Source organism: Salvelinus alpinus, chromosome 1, assembly GCF_045679555.1.
Source record: "Salvelinus alpinus chromosome 1, SLU_Salpinus.1, whole genome shotgun sequence".
Taxonomy (NCBI): Eukaryota; Metazoa; Chordata; class Actinopteri; order Salmoniformes; family Salmonidae; genus Salvelinus; species Salvelinus alpinus.
Genome location: NC_092086.1, coordinates 72,158,828 through 72,180,591, shown reverse-complemented (window position 1 = coordinate 72,180,591; position 21,764 = coordinate 72,158,828). Strand labels below are relative to the sequence as shown.

General features: G+C 43.1%; 1 protein-coding gene across 7 annotated transcripts in view; it reads right to left on the bottom strand.

The window, feature by feature from the left end:
- Positions 1–19,570, bottom strand: part of LOC139584752 (CAP-Gly domain-containing linker protein 2-like) — a 75,330-nt gene extending 55,760 nt beyond the window's left edge. For 4 of the 7 annotated variants that reach the window (XM_071416957.1, XM_071416964.1, XM_071416973.1 and 1 more), the window contains exons 1-3: positions 18,731–19,569; positions 12,984–13,203; positions 94–635 (exon numbers count right to left, since the gene is read on the bottom strand). In XM_071416957.1, coding sequence (XP_071273058.1) covers positions 94–635; positions 12,984–13,107 — 666 coding nt within the window. In that variant the 5' untranslated portion in view covers positions 13,108–13,203; positions 18,731–19,569. Of the gene's footprint in view, positions 1–93; positions 636–12,983; positions 13,204–18,730 lie in introns of all 7 variants that reach the window. The other 3 variants (XM_071416982.1, XM_071416949.1, XM_071416992.1) reach the window with 3 other exon arrangements.
- Between the last annotated feature and the right edge of the window lie 2,194 nt (positions 19,571–21,764).

The window sequence follows — 21,764 nt, the reverse complement described above, 5'->3', positions numbered from 1 at the left end:
TGTGTGTGTGTGTGTGTGTGTGTGTGTGTGTGTGTGTGTGTGTGTGTGTGTGTGTGTGTGTGTGTGTGTGTGTGTGTGTGTACATGTACTCACCAGCACGCGGTCTCCCACTCGAAGGTCCTTATCCCCGCCTTTCTTGACCGAGCCGCTGTCGGACATGTTGGAACCTGACTCGTTACCCGTCTTCACCGAACTGTTGAGCATGCCTTCCCTGAGTGGCATAACCACGCGCTGACCAGCGGGCGAAGCCCCGTTGACGCCATGGAGCGTCAGGTTCTGAGCCGTCAGGGAATCAGCAGAGTGGCCGTCGCTCCCTTCGCCCACCGGTTGCCTGGTGAGCTTGGAGGGGCGCGTGAAGATGCCCTGGTGTGGCTGGCACTCAAAGTAGCGCACGCCGCTCACAGAGCCGTCATTTTTGCCCAACAGGTCATTGAGGACCACCCCAGCCCACTGTCCCGGGGCGAACTGGGTCTCGCCCAGGTAGGCGATGACGCCCGGTTTGACACCGTTGACCCAGACGCGTTCGCCAACTACGTAGTCCCCCAGGACGTCGTCCCCCACCTCTGATGTTTTGGAGCACGACTTCTCCGAGGCATTGCTGCTGGGGAGTGGGGAGGTCTGCTTGTGTGGGGAGTCTATGGAGGTAGAGAAAGAGAGTATGAGATCATGTAGGCTACAATCATGGAATTCCTATTTACATTCATTACTATTGTAGACAGAGTATAGGTTACAATCACATAATTCCTATATTCATTCAAATGGACATGGATCTACAGTATGGCTTTAATTACAATGATGAAGAGCAGTGCATGCCATAGGAACAAAAGTGCCGAAGAGGGGGGAGAAAAGGCGATACATACAGGTCTACAAACAAATAATGAGAAAAATAATAAACTAAACAACGTAGCTTGTCTATAGGATTAATATTTTGTGTTGTATGCAGGTTACAGTCCAGTTTTCTCATGCATGGACACAAACTGCTGAAATAAGGAATTCAGTCATAATACAAATGTAGAAGATCTATAATAGTGATGCGTGGGTTTGACGGGTTTAGGGTCCTGAAATATTGAATGGATGAAGAGCGGGTGGGTGGCGGGAACGTTGACTAAAGAGAAAACAATGCATTCGAAATCCAGTCACTCAAGCATCTATTTATCCAATTTCGTCATATCACATCACAAAACGGCATTTATGCGAGGTTAGCCATTACTCTACTTCCTAATGAAAACTGTGTCTGTGAGATTATCTCTCATGTAATGATGACTTGACCGGTGCTTTGCTGTTTGACACATGATGTTTAGATGAGCACTATCCATTCTGGTGAGAGAGACACAAGCTGTTAACTGTAGCAAGGAAGCTAAGCTGTGTGTTTGTGTGTGTGTGTGTGTGTGTGTGTGTGTGTGTGTGTGTGTGTGTGTGTGTGTGTGTGTGTGTGTGTGTGTGTGTGTGTGTGTGTGTGTGTGTGTGTGTGTGTGTGTGTGTGTGTGTGTACGGTTGGTGCCAGGACCGTCTCTCTGAAACCCAAACAGTGGGGGAGGGGGCCCAATGGCTGTTTTCATGCCTCAATTGCTCCCATATGTTGTGAGACCGATAGACTTGGTTGCAAAACGGGTACTACATTGAACAAAAGAATGTGGGTTTTAGCATGATAATTCAGTTTTGAAACTTAATGGGGTCTTACAATGGCATTTATGGAGGTACAGTGCCTTCAGAAAGTATTAACACCCCTTGACTTTTTCCACATTTTGTTGTGTTACTGCCTGAATTTAAAGTTATTACATTTAGATGTTGTGTTACTGACCTACACACAATACCCCATAATGTCAAAGTGGAATTTGTGTTTTTATAATTTTTTTACCAATTAATACATCTGAAATGTTTTAAGTAAGTTTTAAGTATTCAACCCCTTTGTTATGGCAACCCTAAATAGGTTCAGGAGTAAAAATGTGCTTAACAAGTCACATAATAAGTTGCATGGACATATTAGTGCAATAATAGTGTTTAACGTGATTTTTGAATGACTACCTCATCTCTGTACCCCACACATATGATTATCTGTAAGGTCCCTCAGTCGAGATGTGTATTTCAAACACAGATTCAACCACAAAGACCAGGGAGGTTTTCCAATGCATCTATTGGTACATGGATAAAACATTTTAAAGCAGACATTGAAATTCCCTTTGAGCATGGTGAAGTTATTAATTACACTTTGGATTTCGTATCAATACACGCAGTCACTACAAAAATACAGGTGTCCTTTCTAACTCGGCTGCCGGAGAGGAAGGAGACTGCTCAAAAAACAGTTACTATGATAGAAAACGGAGGATGGACCAACATTGTAGTTACTTCACAATACTAACCTAAATATTCAAAAACATGCATCCTGTTTGCAATAAGGCACTAAAGTAAAACTGCAAAACATTAGGCAAAGAAATGCACTTTATGTCCTGAATACAAAGCGTTTTGTTAGTGGCATATCCAACACAACACATCACTGAGTACCACTTCATATTTTCAAGCATGGTGGTGGCTGCATCATGTTATGGGTATGCTTGTCATCGGCAAGGACTAGGGAGTAAAAAAATCACAAAAAAACAAAACAGAATAGAGCCAAGCACAGGCAAAATCCTACAGAAATACCTGGTTCAATCTGCTTTCCAACCGACACTGGGAGACAAATTCACCTTTCAGCAAGACAATAACCTAAACCACAAGGCTAAATATACACTGAAGTTGCTTACAAAGACGACATTGAATGTTTCTGAGTGGCCTAATTACAGTTTGGACTTAAATTGTCTTGAAAATCTATGGCAATACTTGAAAATGGCTGTCTAGCAATGATCAACAACCAACTTGACAGATCTTGAAGAATTAAAAAATAATAATGTGCAAATATTATACAATCCAGGTGTGCAAAGCTCTTAAGAGACTGACACAGAAAGACTCACAGCTGTAATCGCTGCCATAGGTGATTCTAACATCACCTATTGACTCAGGGGGTTGAATACTTATGTCTTCAAGATATATTGGTATTTTTTTTCTTTTCTTTTTTACAACGTTTCTTCCTCTTTGACATTAGAGACATTAACTTCCGGCGCCGAAAAGAGATGGCCGCCTCGCTTCGCGTTCCTTGGAAAATATGCAGTATTTTGTTTTTTTATGTGTTATTTCTTACATCGGTACCCCAGGTAATCTTAGGTTTCATTACATACAGTCGGGAGGAACTACTGAATATACGATTAACGTCAACTCATCATCGTTCCTACCAGGAATATGACTTTCCCGAAACGGATCCAGTGTTTTGCCTTCCACCCAATACAATGGATCTGATCCCAGCCGGCGACCCTGTGCGACGCCGTAAAAGGGGCAAACGAGGCGGTCTCGTGGTCAGGCTTCGGAGACGGGCACATCGCGCTCCACTCCCTAGCATACTACTCGCCAATGTCCAGTCTCTTGACAATAAGGTTGATGAAATCCGAGCACGGGTAGCATTCCAGAGAGACATCAGGGATTGCAACGTGCTCTGCTTCACGGAAACATGGCTAACTCAAGAGACGCTAACGGAGTCGGTGCAGCCAGCTGGTTTCTTCATGCATCGCGCCGACAGAAACAAACATCTTTCTGGTAAGAAGAGGGGCGGGGGGGTATGCCTTATGATTAACGAGACGTGGTGTGATCATCATAACAACACACAGGAACTCAAGTCATTCTGTTCACCTGATCTAGAACTCCTCACAATCAAATGTCGACCGCATTATCTACCAAGGGAATTCTCTTCAATCATAATCACAGCCGTATATATTCCCCCCCAAGCAGACACATCGATGGCCCTGAACGAACTTTATCTGACTCTTTGTAAACTGGAAACCACACACCCTGAGGCTGCATTCATCGTAGCTGGGGATTTTAACAAGGCTAATCTAAAAACAAAACTCCCTAAATTCTATCAGCATATCGATTGTGCTACCAGGGCTGGAAAAACCCTAGATCATTGTTATACTAATTTCCGCGACGCATATAAGGCCCTCCCCCGCCCCCCTTTCGGAAAAGCTGACCACGACTCCATTTTGTTGATTCCAGCCTACAAACAGAAACTAAAACAACAAGCTCCCGCGCTCAGGTCTGTTCAACGCTGGTCCGACCAATCTGAATCCACGCTTCAAGACTGCTTCGATCACGCGGATTGGAATATGTTCCGCATTGCGTCCAACAACAATATTGACGAATATGCTGATTCGGTGAGCGAGTTCATTAGGAAGTGCATTGACGATGTCGTACCCACAGCAACGATTAAAACATTCCCGAACCAGAAACCGTGGATTGACGGCAGCATTCGCGTGAAACTGAAAGCGCGAACCACTGCTTTTAACCAGGGCAAGGTGACCGGAAGCATGACCGAATACAAACAGTGTAGCTATTCTCTCCGCAAGGCAATCAAACAGGCTAAGTCCCAGTACAGAGACAAAATCGAGTCGCAATTCAACAGCTCAGACACAAGAGGTATGTGGCAGGGTCTACAGTCAATCACGGATTACAAAAAGAAAACCAGCCCCGTCGCGGACCAGGATGTCTTGCTCCCAGACAGGCTAAACAACTTTTTTGCCCGCTTTGAGGACAATACAGTGCCACTGACACGGCCCCCTACCAAAACCTGCGGGCTCTCCTTCACTGCAGCCGAGGTGAGTAAAACATTTAAACGTGTTAACCCTCGCAAGGCTGCAGGCCCAGACGGCATTCCCAGCCGCGTCCTCAGAGCATGCGCAGACCAGCTGGCTGGTGTGTTTACGGACATATTCAATCAATCCTTATCCCAGTCTGCTGTTCCCACATGCTTCAAGAGGGCCACCATTGTTCCTGTTCCCAAGAAAGCTAAGGTAACTGAGCTAAACGACTACCGCCTCGTAGCACTCACTTCCGTCATCATGAAGTGCTTTGAGAGACTAGTCAAGGACCATATCACCTCCACCCTACCGGACACCCTAGACCCACTCCAATTTGCTTACCGACCCAATAGGTCCACAGACGACGCAATCGCAACCACACTGCACACTGCCCTAACCCATCTGGACAAGAGGAATACCCATGTGAGAATGCTGTTCATCGATTACAGCTCAGCATTTAACACCATAGTACCCTCCAAACTCGTCATCAAGCTTGAGACCCTGGGTCTCGACCCCGCCCTGTGCAACTGGGTCCTGGACTTCCTGACGGGCCGCCCCCAGGTGGTGAGGGTAGGTAACAACATCTCCACCCCGCTGATCCTCAACACTGGGGCCCCACAAGGGTGCGTTCTGAGCCCTCTCCTGTACTCCCTGTTCACCCACGACTGCGTGGCCATGCACGCCTCCAACTCAATCATCAAGTTTGCGGACGACACTACAGTGGTAGGCTTGATTACCAACAACGACGAGACGGCCTACAGGGAGGAGGTGAGGGCCCTCGGAGTGTGGTGTCAGGAAAATAACCTCACACTCAACGTCAACAAAACAAAGGAGATGATTGTGGACTTCAGGAAACAGCAGAGGGAGCACCCCCCTATCCACATCGACGGGTCAGTAGTGGAGAAGGTGGAAAGTTTTAAGTTCCTCGGTGTACACATCACGGACAAACTGAATTGGTCCACCCACACAGACAGCGTTGTGAAGAAGGCGCAGCAGCGCCTCTTCAACCTCAGGAGGCTGAAGAAATTCGGCTTGTCACCAAAAGCACTCACAAACCTCTACAGATGCACAATCGAGAGCATCCTGTCGGGCTGTATCACCGCCTGGTACGGCAACTGCTCCGCCCACAACCGTAAGGCTCTCCAGAGGGTAGTGAGGTCTGCAGAACGCACCACCGGGGGCAAACTACCTGCCCTCCAGGACACCTACACCACCCGATGTCACAGGAAGGCCATAAAGATCATCAAGGACAACAACCACCCAAGCCACTGCCTGTTCACCCCGCTATCATCCAGAAGGCGAGGTCAGTACAGGTGCATCAAAGCAGGGACCGAGAGACTGAAAAACAGCTTCTATCTCAAGGCCATCAGACTGTTAAACAGCCACCACTAACATTTAGCGGCCGCTGCCAACATACTGACTCAACTCCAGCCACTTTAAAAATGGGAATTGATGGAAATTATGTAAAAATGTACCACTAGCCACTTTAAACAATGCCACTTAATATAATGTTTACATACCCTACATTACCCATCTCATATGTATATACTGTACTCTATATCATCTACTGCATCTTGCCATCTTTATGTAATACATGTACCACTAGCCACTTTAAACTATGCCACTTTATGTTTACATACCCTACAGTACTCATCTCATATGTATATACCGTACTCTATATCATCTACTGCATCTTGCCATGCCGTTCTGTACCACCACTCATTCATATATCTTTATGTACATATTCTTTATCCCTTTACACTTGTGTGTGTGTATAAGGTAGTAGTTGTGGAATTGTTAGGTTAGATTACTTGTTGGTTATTACTGCATTGTCGGAACTAGAAGCACAAGCATTTCGCTACACTCGCATTAACATCTGCTAACCATGTGTATGTGACTAATAAAATTTGATTTGATTTGATTTGATTTAGAGTATTTTGTATAGATCGTTGAAAAAAAAAGATAATGAAATCCATTTTAATCCAACCTTGTAGCACAACAAAATGTGGAAAAAGTCAAGGGGTGTGAATACTTTCTGAAGGCACTGTATTGTATGTTCCCCCGCAGGAATGTAACATTCACCACTTAGAAAACATTTTGTATTGTACAATGTGTTTTACGTTAATTCATTAGAAATCTATACACTGTAATTGCATGAATGAAGAGTGATTATAACGTCAATCTTGATGGGTTACAGAATACAATAATGTTGTACATTAAACAAAACAAAATCAAAATGTCATTAAGGCAACTGTATTTTGATGCCAACACAAAATACACACTTTTAAGTGTAATGGGTGTTAATCATAAGTGTAATGGGTGTTTCAGCAGGTATCTAAGTAGGAAAAACATCCGTATCTAGCTTGTGTGACGATTCAAGCAGCACTGATAAATCAAACTCTAGTCTTTCTTGACAAAGACTAGGATATGCTGGATGAAACCCTGTCTACGTCCCAAATGGCAACCTATTCCCTATGTAGTGCAGTGCTACTTTTGGCAAGGACCCATAGGGCTCTGGTCAAAAGTAGTGCACTATTTGGGGAATTTGGAGCCATTTGGGACACTGCCCCTGCTTCCAACAGCTACTCTTTCTGGCCATAACTAATGTGTGTTTGAAAAGGCCTATTAAATCTGAACTTCCACTATATTTGGGATTCTTATAGAAAAGGGCATAGCCTACGATTTTCAGTTGCTAGTGTACATTAAAATGTAATTTTAACACCAAATAAAGTGATTTATAATGAGACAATGAAAGTCACTTGTACCCTTCATATTTCAAGTTATTATACCTCCAAAACACAGATACTTTTTTTTATCAAACAAAGCTTTGCACATCGGCCACATGACAATGAGGACAATGTCCTGTGAGGTCATGTGTGTGTGCTTGCGTGGGAAATGTGTGTGTACTATGCAGTATGTTTGTGTTGGTGTGTATGTGTGAAGTAATAAAGTGTGTGCAGTAGCAGGTGCTGTATGTAATATCATGTGCAGTAGCAGGGGGTATGGGTGTGTGAGCATGCTCCTGCTTGTGCATGTTGTGTGTATCACATGTGTGAGCTTTGTCAACACCATGGCCCTGTGCCACATCACTGGGCCAACACAGAGAAGAACCCTACCCACCCCCTTCTCCCTCTACAAGTCCCAGCCAGACAAACAAGCATGCACCAAAAAAGACAGGCACAGTGCTAGTCCAAGTGGCTGGGTTGCCGGGGCAACGGAAGATCGAGGGGAAAATGAGGCGGGCAGGAGGAAGAGCAAGAACACAGGCCTCACTTTCACTATTGTGCCTAGCCACCTCCCACCACCATCTGAATCCAACTATTCAAACCAGCCCTACACAATCACCCCACCACAACTCCTTAGAACACCCCCTCCCTCTCCCCCACACTCACTCGCTCTTCCCTTGCTCTCTCCCTCTCTATCTCTCTCTGCCTCTGCCTCTTTCTCTTCATCTCTCTCTTTCTCGCTCTCTCTCTGATTGAGAACTGAAAGCTTTCAGAGACTTAAGTGCAATAAGTGAAGTTGAACATTTCTTTGGCTTCCCTAATAATAAACTGATGTTAATTCCTTATAAAAATACTATAGCTAATGTGTAGCATTCACGGTTGTGGGGCTGATTTTAAGGACAGTGAGAGAAGGAGAGACTAGGACTAGGCTTTTAGGGGCGATACCTAACACTTTTCTCTCTGTTATAATTCTTTGTTTCGACAGTTACAAGGACATGACCTCTAAAGTTAGAACCACTGGGAGCAGTTATGAGGTAATACCATGTCAGCTTTTATGAGATTGACAAAAGATTTTTAGCAGGGTTGGGTCATTCCATTTCAATTCAGTCAATTTAATTTTCAAGGAAATTCTCCTAAATGCTTCTCTATAACCAAGATTCCATCCTGTAAAGTACACGTTGGACGCAAAATGTCACGACAGGCCTGTTGGAAAGAGCAAATTTGTCTAAACTTTCCAAATGTTGACAAAACAAAATACACTAGACAGGGTGGGATCTTTTTGTGTCTGTTAAATATATTATGCAAGAAATGGAGGTGGAAACGCCTTTATGTGCAAATATTTATAGTATAACCATCGTATTGAAGTAAACTTGGAGTGGCGCGATGATATGTTGCGTGGTCCTCCAACTACGACTCCGGAAAGCACGCAGTAAAATAAGTAATGATGAACTTGAAAGGGTGGAGAATGTGCAAGGTGATGAGCTTAATGCTGCTTTCCAATAAATATTGAGGGTCTTATTCTGGTGACATGATGATAGATGCTTGGCTGCCGTTTGACAAATAAAAAGAATCTGGCTCTTATCCATAATCTCATCAAGTAGGTAGCCTACACGCACTGTATCTGCGAGTTGTTGGCTAGACCGCACTTGCCAAGACCAGAGTGGGCTTTTTTTTGTTGCTGACAAAACCTCCAGTAGAGTTGAACATGCGATGAAAACCCATTTATCTTGTATTTTTGATTTGTAGGTGGGAATTTAAACGCCACAGTTATTTTTATGTTCACTATGTTATCACACACAGCCTTTAATCTGCAACAAGTTAATTTGATGGAAACACGTCTGGTGGGAAAATGCGCATATTGTTTTTATGTAGATTTTAGAATATTCATATAAAAAGCTGTCACCAATTGGATGGAAACCTAGCTTATGAGAACATTTTTGAATTGGAATTTCAGTCTACTCCCTGAATTGACTGAATTTAAATTGAATTTACCACAACCCAGATTTGTTGTCCCTAATACAGTTGAAGTCGGAAGTTTACATACACTTAGGTTGGAGTCAGTAAAACTCGTTTTTCAACCACTCCAAAAATGTCTTGTTAACAAACTATAGTTTTGGCAAGTCGGTTAGGATATCTACTTTGTGCATGACACAAGTAATTTTTCCAACAATTGTTTACAGACAGATTATTTCACTTATAATTCACTGTATCACAATTCCAGTGGGTCAGAAGTTTACATACACTAATTTGACTGTGCCTTTAAACAGCTTGGGAAATTCCAGAAAATTATGTCATGGCTTTAGAAGCTTCTGATAGGCTAATTGACATCAATTGAGTCAATTGGAGGTGTACCTGTGGATGTATTTGAAGGACTAGCTTCAAACTCAGTGCCTCTTTGCTTGACAACAGTGGGAAAATCAAAATAAATCAGCCAAGATCTCAGAAAAAGTCTGGTTTATCCTTGGGAGCAATTTCCAAACAACTGAAGGTACCACGTTCATCTGTTCAAACAATAGTACGCAATTATAAACAGCATGGGACCACGCAGCTGTCATACCGCTCAGGAAGGAGATGCGTTCTGTCTCCTAGAGATGAACGTACTTTGGTGCGAAAAGTGCAAATCAATCCCAGGACAGCAAAGGACCTTGTGAAGATGCTGGAGGAAACATGTACAAAAGTATCTATATCCACAGTAAAAATGAGTCCTATATCGACATAACCTGAAAGGCCACTCAGCAAGGAAGAAGCCACTGCTCCAAAACCGCCATAAAAAAGCCAGACTACGGTTTGCAACTGCACATGGGGACAAAGATCGTACTTTTTGGAGAAATGTCCTCTGGTCTGATGAAACAAAAATAGAACTGTTTGGCCATAATCACCATTGTTATGTTTGGAGGAAAAAGGGGGAGGCTTGCAAGCCGAAGAACACTATCCCAACCGTGAAGCACAGGGGTGGCAGCATCATGTTGTGGGGGTGCTTTGCTGCAGGAGGGACTGGTGCACTTCACAAAATAGATGGCATCATGAGGTAGGAAAATTATGTGGATATATTGAAGCAACATCTCAAGACATCAGTCAGGAAGTTAAAGCTTGGTCGCAAATGGGTCTTCCAAATGGACATTGACCCCAAGCATACTTCCAAAGTTGTGGCAAAATGGCTTAAGGACAACAAAGTCAAGGTATTGGAGTGGCCATCACAAAGCCCTGACATCAATCCTAAAGAACATTTGTGCGCAGAATTGAAAAGGTGTGTGCGAGCAAGGAGGCCTACAAACCTGACTCAGTTACACCAGCTTTGTCAGGAGGAATGGGCCAAAATTCACCCAACTTATTGTGGGAAGCTTGTGGAAGGCTACCCGAAACGTTTGACCCAAGTTAAACAATTTAAAGGCAATGCTACCAAATACTAATTGAGTGTATGTAAACTTCTGACCCACTGGGAATGTGATGAAAGAAATAAAAGCTGAAATAAGCTGAAATAAATAAATAAATAGGCAAATAATAGGCAAATAAACAAATAATACAATAATACAATAAATCATTCTCTCTACTATTATTCTGACATTTCACATTGTTAAAATACAGTGGTGATCCTAACTGACCTAAGACAGGGATTTTTTACTAGGATTAAATGTCAGGAATTGTGAAAAACTGAGTTTAAATGTATTTGGCTAAGGTGTGTGTAAACTTCCGACTTCAACTGTATGTTGGTGCACCATTATATATAATCACAATATATTTCTAAATGGAAAAAGTAGCCTTTTGGTATTGAAATCCAAGGAGGATGAACATAGGAACAGGACAACAAGAGGATATTATCTAGGCCTGCCTGCTTATTATCAAATCAATTGGACCTCAATAAAGGGAAGAATATGTACTGTATTATATCACCAATCAACGACAGACAAAATGGCAATGATCTTGAACTAAAAAGGAAATTAGAGCAGGGCTTTTAGTACACAAATGGAAATTTGATGACCAAACAGCTATTCACTCAACAGCCCTAACCTGATTCTCTGTGTGAGAGGGACTTGAAGTAGGCCGATATACTAAGTCCTACCTCTACCGATTAAAGATACTTCCTTTTTATATAAATAAAGCATTGCTAATATTGCTTACAACATATATTCATATTGTGCTACATATTCATATTGTGTTACAAAACTGTGCATGGAGAGAGGCATTTTACCAACATTCAATAACTAAGATAATTCACACGACTTTGTGAATTTGGATAATTGAGAAGGAATTCAAATAACACTATTAGTAATTTGAAACAATATTAGTCCTACATCCCTTAAAATAACTATCTATTGATAGGTAATTATGCATAATCTATTGGTAGTTATACTTACAACATACACTAACACTGCACTGCAAAATAGTCCTTTTGAAGAAAGAACAAAAAATAAATAAAAAACATATGCACTGTCAAAGGCATTACTGCAATGCCTGATTCTCATCTACCCACGACTGTACTTCCTGTGTTTTTCTCTTTCCTTTCCTTTCCTTTGCTCACAACATTCCACCATGATACAGCTTCCTCTGATTGAACTCTCCCATACAGGCTAATGCAAATAACAATACAGCAGAAGCAGCCCAGACTCCCCCAGACAGTGCTTGGCCTACTGTAGGCTAATATCAGCCGAGTGCAGCTGGGAGGGAGAGTCTAGCTGTAATTTTGCAGAAAGCTGCGCCAGTGTTACACACGCATCTGTGGCGTTAGGGTCACAGGTTAGCGTTTTTCGTCATGACTCTTGTTCTTGAGGCAGTTCTGCAGAGTGGTCAGTAGCTCGTACAGCCACAAAATCATAAAATCTAACTGTAAACCTAACCCTAACCTTAACCACACTGCTAACCCTAACCTTAAATTAAGACTAAAAAGCTTTTTTTTTTAAAGGCTAATTTTTACAATATAGCCAATTTTGACTTTACAGCTGGCCTATTTAATGGGAAATTGCTCAGTTCTGCCCAGGACAAGACTCATGACAACAAACATCATCCTGCCTAGGGTCTGGGCTTGTTATGTGATCTAAAACCGGGAATAACGTAAGTGTCCTATTTCTGTTGGCTTTGCACAACACCTGGGTAGATGGAGAGTAGGTTTCGGATTTGTCATGGTAGTAGACAAATATGGTTTAGTACTAAGATGTCATCTCCCGTGAATCACAACAAAGTCACCTACAACAGTGATTCTCAACCTGGGGTGCCAATACCCCTAAGGGTACCTGGCATATCCACAAGGGGTACTTGAGAAGACTCATAAGAACACAGGCCTAATGATCAGTTGCACATGAAGGGGTACTTCGGACAAAGCAAAATGTGATTGGGGCTACAGTAACCCAAAAACATTTTTAAACTCTGACCTAAAGCATAATACTGTACCTAGTGCCCTGATTTTTTTCTGACAACATGAGCTGACCAGGAAAAACTCAGGGCCCTGACAACAAACAAACAATCAATTACAACAATCAAGGAATCGATGGTCACTTCCAATGATGAAATGCCACCATGATTGATAGGCTAACTAAGCGATAGGAAATCCACTCTCTTCCTGAGTCTAGAGGAAGACTTGAAGTGTGAAGAAGTGACTTACTGTCTTTATGGCTCACAGTGCCGGAAGCAGATCCCCCAGCAGACGTTCGTCCCACGGGGCCAGGGGAGTGCTTTGGGCCCCTGCCAGGGATCTTCAGTCCACTGGACTTCAGCATGTTCATCATGTACAGGGGAGATGTGCAGGGATGAGAAAGTCCCTATCAAGGCTTTCGGTTTGAGGCACTAGAAATCGGAATGGTGGCAATCTCTCTCCATTTTAGCTGTGGAGATGGGTGGAAGCATCAAAGTGTATTAGTGACGACGCTAGCTTTATCCATCTGTAAAGGACAATTAGGTTCATAGAAACATTACAGGAACGTTCTGTGCTCGCTGGGTTCCTTGTTGAGAACTCCAGCCCTTTTAAAACTTAAGCCATGTCAAGGTGTAGCAAGTATAGCCTATACTGTACTACTGTAAAGACCTACACATTTAAATAATTGAGTGGTTCCTTTAAAAAAAAAAAAAATTAACTATAGATAAGAAAACAATAAGCACTATTTCTGATTTGGGTTATTAATCATCGTTGTTTTCTCCTGAACTCTGGCCAATGGGCCTTAGTAAGTCAAATGTATAGTTTTAAGTGTGTTGTTGGTGAATTAATGCACATGGACTTAAATGTGTTCACTTTCACAAAAAGAGCTTCCCGTTTTGCCTCAATGCTAAAATTTGTATTTCAAGAATATTCACTGACAGAAAAAGAGACATTTGGTCTTGTCTTTGGTTGTGCATTCATTCCAAATGAATATCCTATGGCTATTTATAGAATTGTGGTTATAATAGTGGTTATTAGACTTCTGTTAGGGTTAGGGTGGCCTTATGCCAGTGCCATAGCATCACATGTCTATGAGAGGACTTCATTGCACTAGGCCCTGCCCACACACTCTGAGATCTGATCAGCTGTATTCCCAATTGCATGCATGGCCTACAAGACAACATCTCTCCAACCATAATATGCAATTCATGACAGCGTTACATCACTGTTCTAGCACCACGTCGCACTTATGCAGGTTTCGAGATAAGACGACTGACAAAATGCAAAGATGCTTTTACAGTATCATCAGCACCATTCAGTCGACTCATGTATCAACATCAATTCGTAGGTTATTTTACGCAATAGTCCTGTATATGCTTTCAGAATATTTCCTCAGGGCAGTTTTATGACAGCTCTGCTAGGGGGCTATATTCTTGACAATACAAAGTTGCTACTTTGTAGCCTATATACACTACATGACCAAAAGTATGTTGACACATGCTCGTCAAACATCTCATTCCAAAATCATGGGCATTAATATGGAGTTAGTCCCCCTTTGCTGCTATAACAGCTTCCACTCTTCTGAGAAAGCTTTCCACTAGATGTTGGAACATTGCTGCGGGGATTTGCTTCCATTCAGTCACAAGAGCATTAGTGAGGTCGGACACTGATGTTGGGCGATTAAGTTCCAAGCACAGAATCGTCTAGAATGTCATTGTATGCTGTAGCATTAAGATTTTCCATTACCGAAACTAAGGGGCCTAGCCCGAACCATGAAAAACAGCCTCAGACCTTTATTCCTCCTCCACCAAACTTTACAGTTGGCACTATGCATTCGGGCAGGTAGCGTGCTCCGGGCATCCGCCAAACCCAGATTCGTCCGTCGGGCTGCCATATGGTGAAGTGTGATTACCATATGGTGAAGTGTGAAGTGTAATCCTGAGAACGCGTTTCCACTGCTCATGAGTCTAATAGTGGCGAGCTTTACAACACTCCAGCCCACGCTTGGCAATGCACATGGTGATCTTAGGCTTGTGTGCAGCTGCTCAGCCATGTAAACTAATTTCATGAAGCTCCCGAAGGACAGTTCTTGTGCTGACGTTGCTTCCAGAGGCAGTTTAGAACTCGGTAGTGAGTGTTGTAACTGGGGACAGACTATTTTTCCCCGCAACATGCTTCAGCACTTGTCGTTCCATTCTGTGAGCTTGTGTGGCCTACCACTTTGCGCTGACCGTTTCCACTTCACAATAACAGCACTTACAGTTGACCGGGAAAGCTCTAGCAGAAATTTGATGAACTGACTTGTCGGAAAGGTGGCATCCTATGACGGTGCCACGTTGAAAGTCACTAGGATGGCGTCGACAGAGATGGTCACCTCGCTTCGCGTTCTTAGGAAACTATGCCGTATTTTGTTTTTTTATGAATTATTTCTTACACTAGGAAATCTTAAGTCTTATTACATACAGCCAGGAAGAACTATTGGATATAAGAGCAACGTCAACGTACCAACATTACGACCAGGAAAATGACTTTCCCGAAGCGGATCCTCTGTTTGGACCACCATCCAGGACAATGGATAGGATCCCAGTAGACGACCCAAAACAACAGCGCCGCAGAAGGGGCAGACGGAGCGGTCTTCTGGTCAGGCTCCGTAGACGGGCACATCGCTCACCGCTCCCGAGTATACTACTCGCCAATGTCCAGTCTCTTGACAACAAGGTAGACGAAATTCGAGCAAGGGTTGCCTTTCAGAGATTGTAACATTCTCTGTTTCACGGAAACAATGCTCACTCGGGATACGTTATCAGAGTCCGTACAGCCACCCGGTTTCTTCACGCATCGCGCCGACAGAAACAAACATCTCTCTGGTAAGAAGAAGCGCAGGGGTGTATGCCTTATGATTAACGAGTTGTGGTGTGATCATAACTCAAGCCCTTTTGTTCACCTGACCTAGAATTCCTTACAATCAAATGCCGACCACATTTTCTACCAAGAGAATTCTCTTCGATTATAATGACAGGCGTGTATATCCCCCCCAAGCAGACACCTCAACGGCCCTGAAAGATCTTCATTGGACTCTATGTAAACTGGAAACCACATATCCTGAGGCTGCATTTATTGTAGCTGGGGATTTGAACAAGGCTAATCTGAAAACAAGGCTCCCTAAATTTTATCAGCATATTGAATGCGCGACCCGGGCTGGCAAAATCCTGGATCATTGCTACTCTAACTTCCGCAACGCATACAAAGCCCTCCCTCCGGCAAATTTGACCACGACTCCATTTTGTTGCTCCCAGCCTATAGACAGAGACAGAAACGAAAACAGGAAACGCCCGTGCTCAGGTCTGTTCAATGCTGGTTCGACCAATTTGACTCCACGCTTCAAGATTGCTACGATCACGTGGACTGGGATATGTTCACAGATAGCCTCAGACAACAACATTGATGTATACGCTGATTCGGTGAGCGAGTTTATTAGCAAGTGCATCAGTGATGTTGTACCCACGGTGACTAATTAAACCTTCCCCAACCAGAAACCGTGGATTGATGGCAGCATTCGCGCAAAACTGAAAGCGCAAACCACTGCTTTTAATCATGGCAAGGTGACCGGAAACATGACCGAATACAAACAGTGTAGCTATTCTCTCTGCATGGTAATCAAACAAGCTAAGAGTCAGTATAGAGACAAAGTAGAGTCGCAATTCAACGGCTCAGACACAAGACATATGTGGCAGGGTCTCCAGTCAATCACGGATTACAAAAAGAAAACCAGCCCCGTCGCGGACACCGACGTCTTGCTCCCAGACAACTAAACAACTTCTTTGCTCGCTTTGAGGACAATACAGTGCCACTGACACGGCCCGCTACCAAAACCTGCAGGCTCTCCTTCACCGCAGCCAACGTGAGTAAAACATTTAAACGCGTTAACCCTCGCAAGGCTGCCGTCCCAGACGGCATCCCTAGCCACGTCCTCAGAGCATGCGCAGACCAGCTGGCTGGTGTGTTTACGGACATATTCAATCAATCCCTATCCCAGTCTGTTGTTCCCACATGCTTCAAGAGAGCCACCATTGTTCCTGTTCCCAAGAAAGCTAAGGTAACTGAGATAAACGACTATCGCTCCATAGCATTCACTTCCGTCATCATAAAGTGCTTTGAGAAACTAGTTAAGGATCACATCACCTCCACCCTACCCGACACCCTAGACCCACTCCAATTTGCTTACCGCCCCAATAGGTCCACAGACGACGCAATCGCAATCACACTGCACACTGCCCTAACCCATCTGGACAAGAAGAATACCTATGTAAGAATGCTGTTCATCGATTACAGCTCAGCATTTAACACCATAGTACCCTCCAAACACGTCATTAAGCTCGAGACCCTGGGTCTCGACCCCGCCCTGTGCAACTGGGTCCTGGACTTTCTGACGGGTCGCCCCCAGGTGGTGAGGGTAGAAAACAACATCTCCACCCCGCTGATCCTCAACACTGGGGCCCCACAAGGGTGCGTTCTCAGCCCTCTCCTGTACTCCCTGTTCACCCATGACTGCGTGGCCATGCACACCTCCAACTCAATCATCAAGTTTGCAGACGACACTACAGTGGTAGGCTTGATTACCAACAACGACGAGACAGCCTACATGGAGGAGGTGAGGGCCCTCGGAGTGTGGTGTCAGGAAAATAACCTCACACTCAACGTCAACAAAACAAAGGAGATGATCGTGGACTTCAGGAAACAGCAGAGTGAGCACCCCCCTATCCACATCAACGGGACAGTAGTGGAGAAGGTGGAAAGTTTTAAGTTTCTCGGCGTACATATCACGGACAAACTGAAATGGTCCACCCACACAGACAGCGTGGTGGAGAAGGCGCAACTGTGCATCTTCAACCTCAGGAGGCTGAAGACATTTGGCTTGTCACCAAAAACACTCACAAACTTTTACAAATGCACAATCGAAAGCATCCTGTCGGGCTGTGTCACCGCCTGGTACGGCAACTGCTCCATTGTTGTCCTTCACCCGAGCCACTGCCTGTTCACCCCGCTATCATCCAGAATGCGAGGTCAGTACAGGTGCATCAAAGCTGGGACCGAGAGACTGAAAAACAGCTTCTATCTCAAGGCCATCAGACTGTTAAACAGCCATCACTAACATTGAGTGGCTGCTGCCAACATACTGACTCAAATCTCTAGCCACTTTAATAATAAAAAATTGGATGTAATAAATGTATCACTAGTCACTTTAAACAATGCCACTTTATATAACGTTTACATACCCTACATTACTCATCTCATATGTATATACTGTACTCTATACCATCTACTGCATCTTGCCTATGCCGTTCGGCCATCGCTCATCCATATATTTATATGTACATATTCTTATTCATTTTTTTTACAATTGTGTGTATAAGGTAGTTGTTGTGAAATTGTTAGATTACTTGTTAGATATTACTGCACGGTTGGAACTAGAAGCACAAGCATTTCTCTACACTCGCACTAACATCTGCTAACCATGTGTATGTGACCAATAAAATTTGATTTGAGCGCTTCAATAAGGCCATTCTACTACCAATGTTTTTATATGGAGATTGCATGGCTGTGTGCTCGATTTTATACACCAGTCAGCAACGAGTGTGACTGAAATAGCCGAATCCACTAATTTGAAGGGGTGTCCACATACTTTTGTGTGTGTATATATATGTATATATATATATGACAGTGCAGTAGGGATAAGCTTGGCTACAATATTACAATTTGACGTTCTAAGCATCAAGGACCATTAGGCTATTGAGTGACACATTGTCTTTGCTAAGCTTGTTGGATACATTGTTTACACAATTATATTGCGAATTGATATTTCTGTGATAGGGAAACAGAATGCGCATCCAATCACATACAACCTATTGACCTATTGTTATACCAACTACAGCGTGGTGTGCATTTCTATTTCAACTCAACAAATCCAGATAAATATGCATGAAAGAAACGCTTACCTTTTAATGTACAATTTACGCATGAACGTATTTGTTTTTCCTAGAGGAGGGGTGCGCTGATCGGTTGATTTATCAGAAGGTTGCCACTCCCTATACACCAACACAGGGATGCACAAAAAATATGGATGCTGAGCTGGAGCTGAAAGGGAGAGTGTGATAGGATGCGAGCCGCATTTGGCTATTTCAGGCGACTGAGATGCCGGTTTAATTTCAAAATGCGACTTTCAGGAACAAAATGGGATTGTTTTCAGGAACAAAATGAGATTGTTTTCTCATAGCAAACAGAAACAACAACGTAACTATATGCCAAGTCCTCGGTCTCCCTTCTTGTTTGCGGTTTTGGTGTGCAACGCAGCATCAGCAACTCACATTCAATCATGCAGCTTCGATCCCCGTCCACGACTCTTAAAGGCGCTGTATGGTCAATATGTAGTCTGCATTGGTCGGGCAGCGTTTACGGTACGGTGATAGCCTCTACAGAAGTCATGGCATTCATAGTTCTTGCGCTTCGCCAAGCAGCGCAGAGCTGTTGTGAAGGAAGTTGTCAAGGAAGTTAGTTTGTGTTTATACAGGACCTCCCGCCCTCACCTACCGTTAACCAATTACGTAAATGCGGTGCTATACGGAGCCCTACACATTGTTACACAATTTGAGAGGCACACGGTGAAGCGGAACAGAGCTCAATTTGGCCTCCGCGAGTGCGTCACACCATCCATACGGCGCCTCCGAACACATTTTCGGATCAAGCATAAATTGACTCTTAAAAACGTTGACCAGTACGCAGTCAGTCGCACATGTGGCGTACTGAACACAGAAGATGAGGTTTTCAATGTTTCGCTTGGGGGCGCAATGGATTTTCGGCCTCTTTTATCGCCTCTGTAGCCGCCCCCTTCGCTGGCTCAACCAAACAAAGAGCTAAGGAAGTGGACGCTGTTGCTGAGAGAGTTGTGAATAGAAGAAGGCCAACAATGTTGTGGCCGTCTTGGAAGGCATTCATAAATAGTTGCATATTTTGTATATTTAAGGTGTATAATAAGAATTTATCCAGATTATTCTTTGGTCCAGCTGTTCAACTTGCTTACAGGAATTTATGTGCACCTGGTGCTGAATCACTGGGAAATTGTTATCCTTCCTGAAAATTCATTAAATTAGATCCCACTTTGCAATAGGCTATAGCACTGTCCCTAAAGGATTTACAATAATTACAATATACTTTTTTTTGCAACTCACACTAAAGGATTCCCAAACATACATACAATTGAGATAATGAACTGACAATATAATAACATTGTAATTACACTGCCTACTGTTCTAATACCATACAGGCTAAATAAACAGACCTGTATAAGGGAAACTTATTGAAAAGTAGGTCTACTGGATATTTGGAAATGCCAACTATAAGTAGTCTTGCCCTATCGTATATTTTGCAATATTTATGGTAAAAGGAAAAAGTATTTTAGCAGAGACATTTGAACAACTCTCAATCAGTTACACCTATAAATGGAATGTGATTTAGTGCCATAGTGATTTACTGTGGGCTCTCGAGTGGTGACATGGTCTAAGGCAATGCATCTCAGTGCAAGAGGCGACACTATAGTCCCTGGTTCGAATCCAGGCTGAATCATATCTGGTCGTGATTGGGAGTCCCATAGGACGGCGCACAATCGGCCCAGTGTTGTTCGGTTTGGCCGGGGTAGGCCGTCATTGTAAATAAGCATTTGTTCTTAACTGACTTGCCTAGTTAAATAAAGGTTAAATAAAAAATAAAGTTAAATGTGCACTGGTCCATCATCAATACCCTTTGAAGCACTCAACAATCATCGCTTCAGGCATCTCAATGGCTGTGGCACAACATTGATAGATTGAGGCTATTTGTCAGTGTCTAATCTATATTGTGGCCCTGAGTGTCAAAGATGAGGTTAGCCTATTACATGCTTATATAAAAATGCTAATTTCCAATAGGGTGTGATGCAATGGGTGGCAAAAGATCTTGTTGAAGTGATGTCTCATGGTTAGTAATGTTTAGTCAACAAATTAACCTAGACTTAGCAGTGGTAAATGATGAGTTGTGAATGTAGCAGGTCAAATGGGTAGATTGAGTAAATTGAGCTAAATCCATACCATAGGTTGAGTAGACCCCCCTATACATGCATGAGGAAAAATCTGAAGGTCTTTCTAAATAAATGTGAATTGGGAACATTTAAATAATTCCACAATAGATTACTCTTGCAGTATGAAAATGTCTCACTAACTTAGGTCCATGTACTGAGTGTAAAAAAGTTGATATATAGCTGATAACCAGATTAATAAAAAAAAAGCTTATGGACAGAAAAGATACAATTACATTTTCCCATTCCTAAAACTGCATTATTGATTCAAAATCAAAAGTTTATGCCACAATTCAAAATGAATGGAACATCCAGATCACAGGTTTACAGAAGTGGAAAGTGGATAACCTATCCATAGTTGGTTGTGGCATAAACTAATATGTTATGTCACCATGTCTTAAAATCCGTGGTGGCACCAATAAGTGTCACTGGGGTAGCTTGGTCATTGTGTAGGGATGCTTGCCATCAATGGTGTACATGTATGTACTTATCAATTGTTTCATGGTGGTGCTAGGTCAGAACCGGCAAGGCCCTCTCTGGAGCCACCTCTGCTTAAAATTGAGTGAGGAGAGGGGGAGCAAAGGGGCTTGGATGTTTCTTGTTTCCATGAGATGTTGAAGCCACAACAGGAAGTACATTCTTTCTGTAGGGCTGAAGATCTGGACTTTAGCCAAACTATGCAAACAGATACTACATGAGCCTTGATTACCATTATTTAATGCATGTTTCTGTAATATTTCGCTAACAATTGTCTGACTTGGGATACTGCATTGTGTCATTCAACGAGGAGTGACACAGGTATTGATATGCCACTAAGTCAACTGTAATACTGTGAGTCAACCCACATTTGAGTAATAAGATAGGCATACTGGAAGCACTATACAGAACTAAGAGTGTAGACTGAAACTTTTGATAAGCAAATGTCT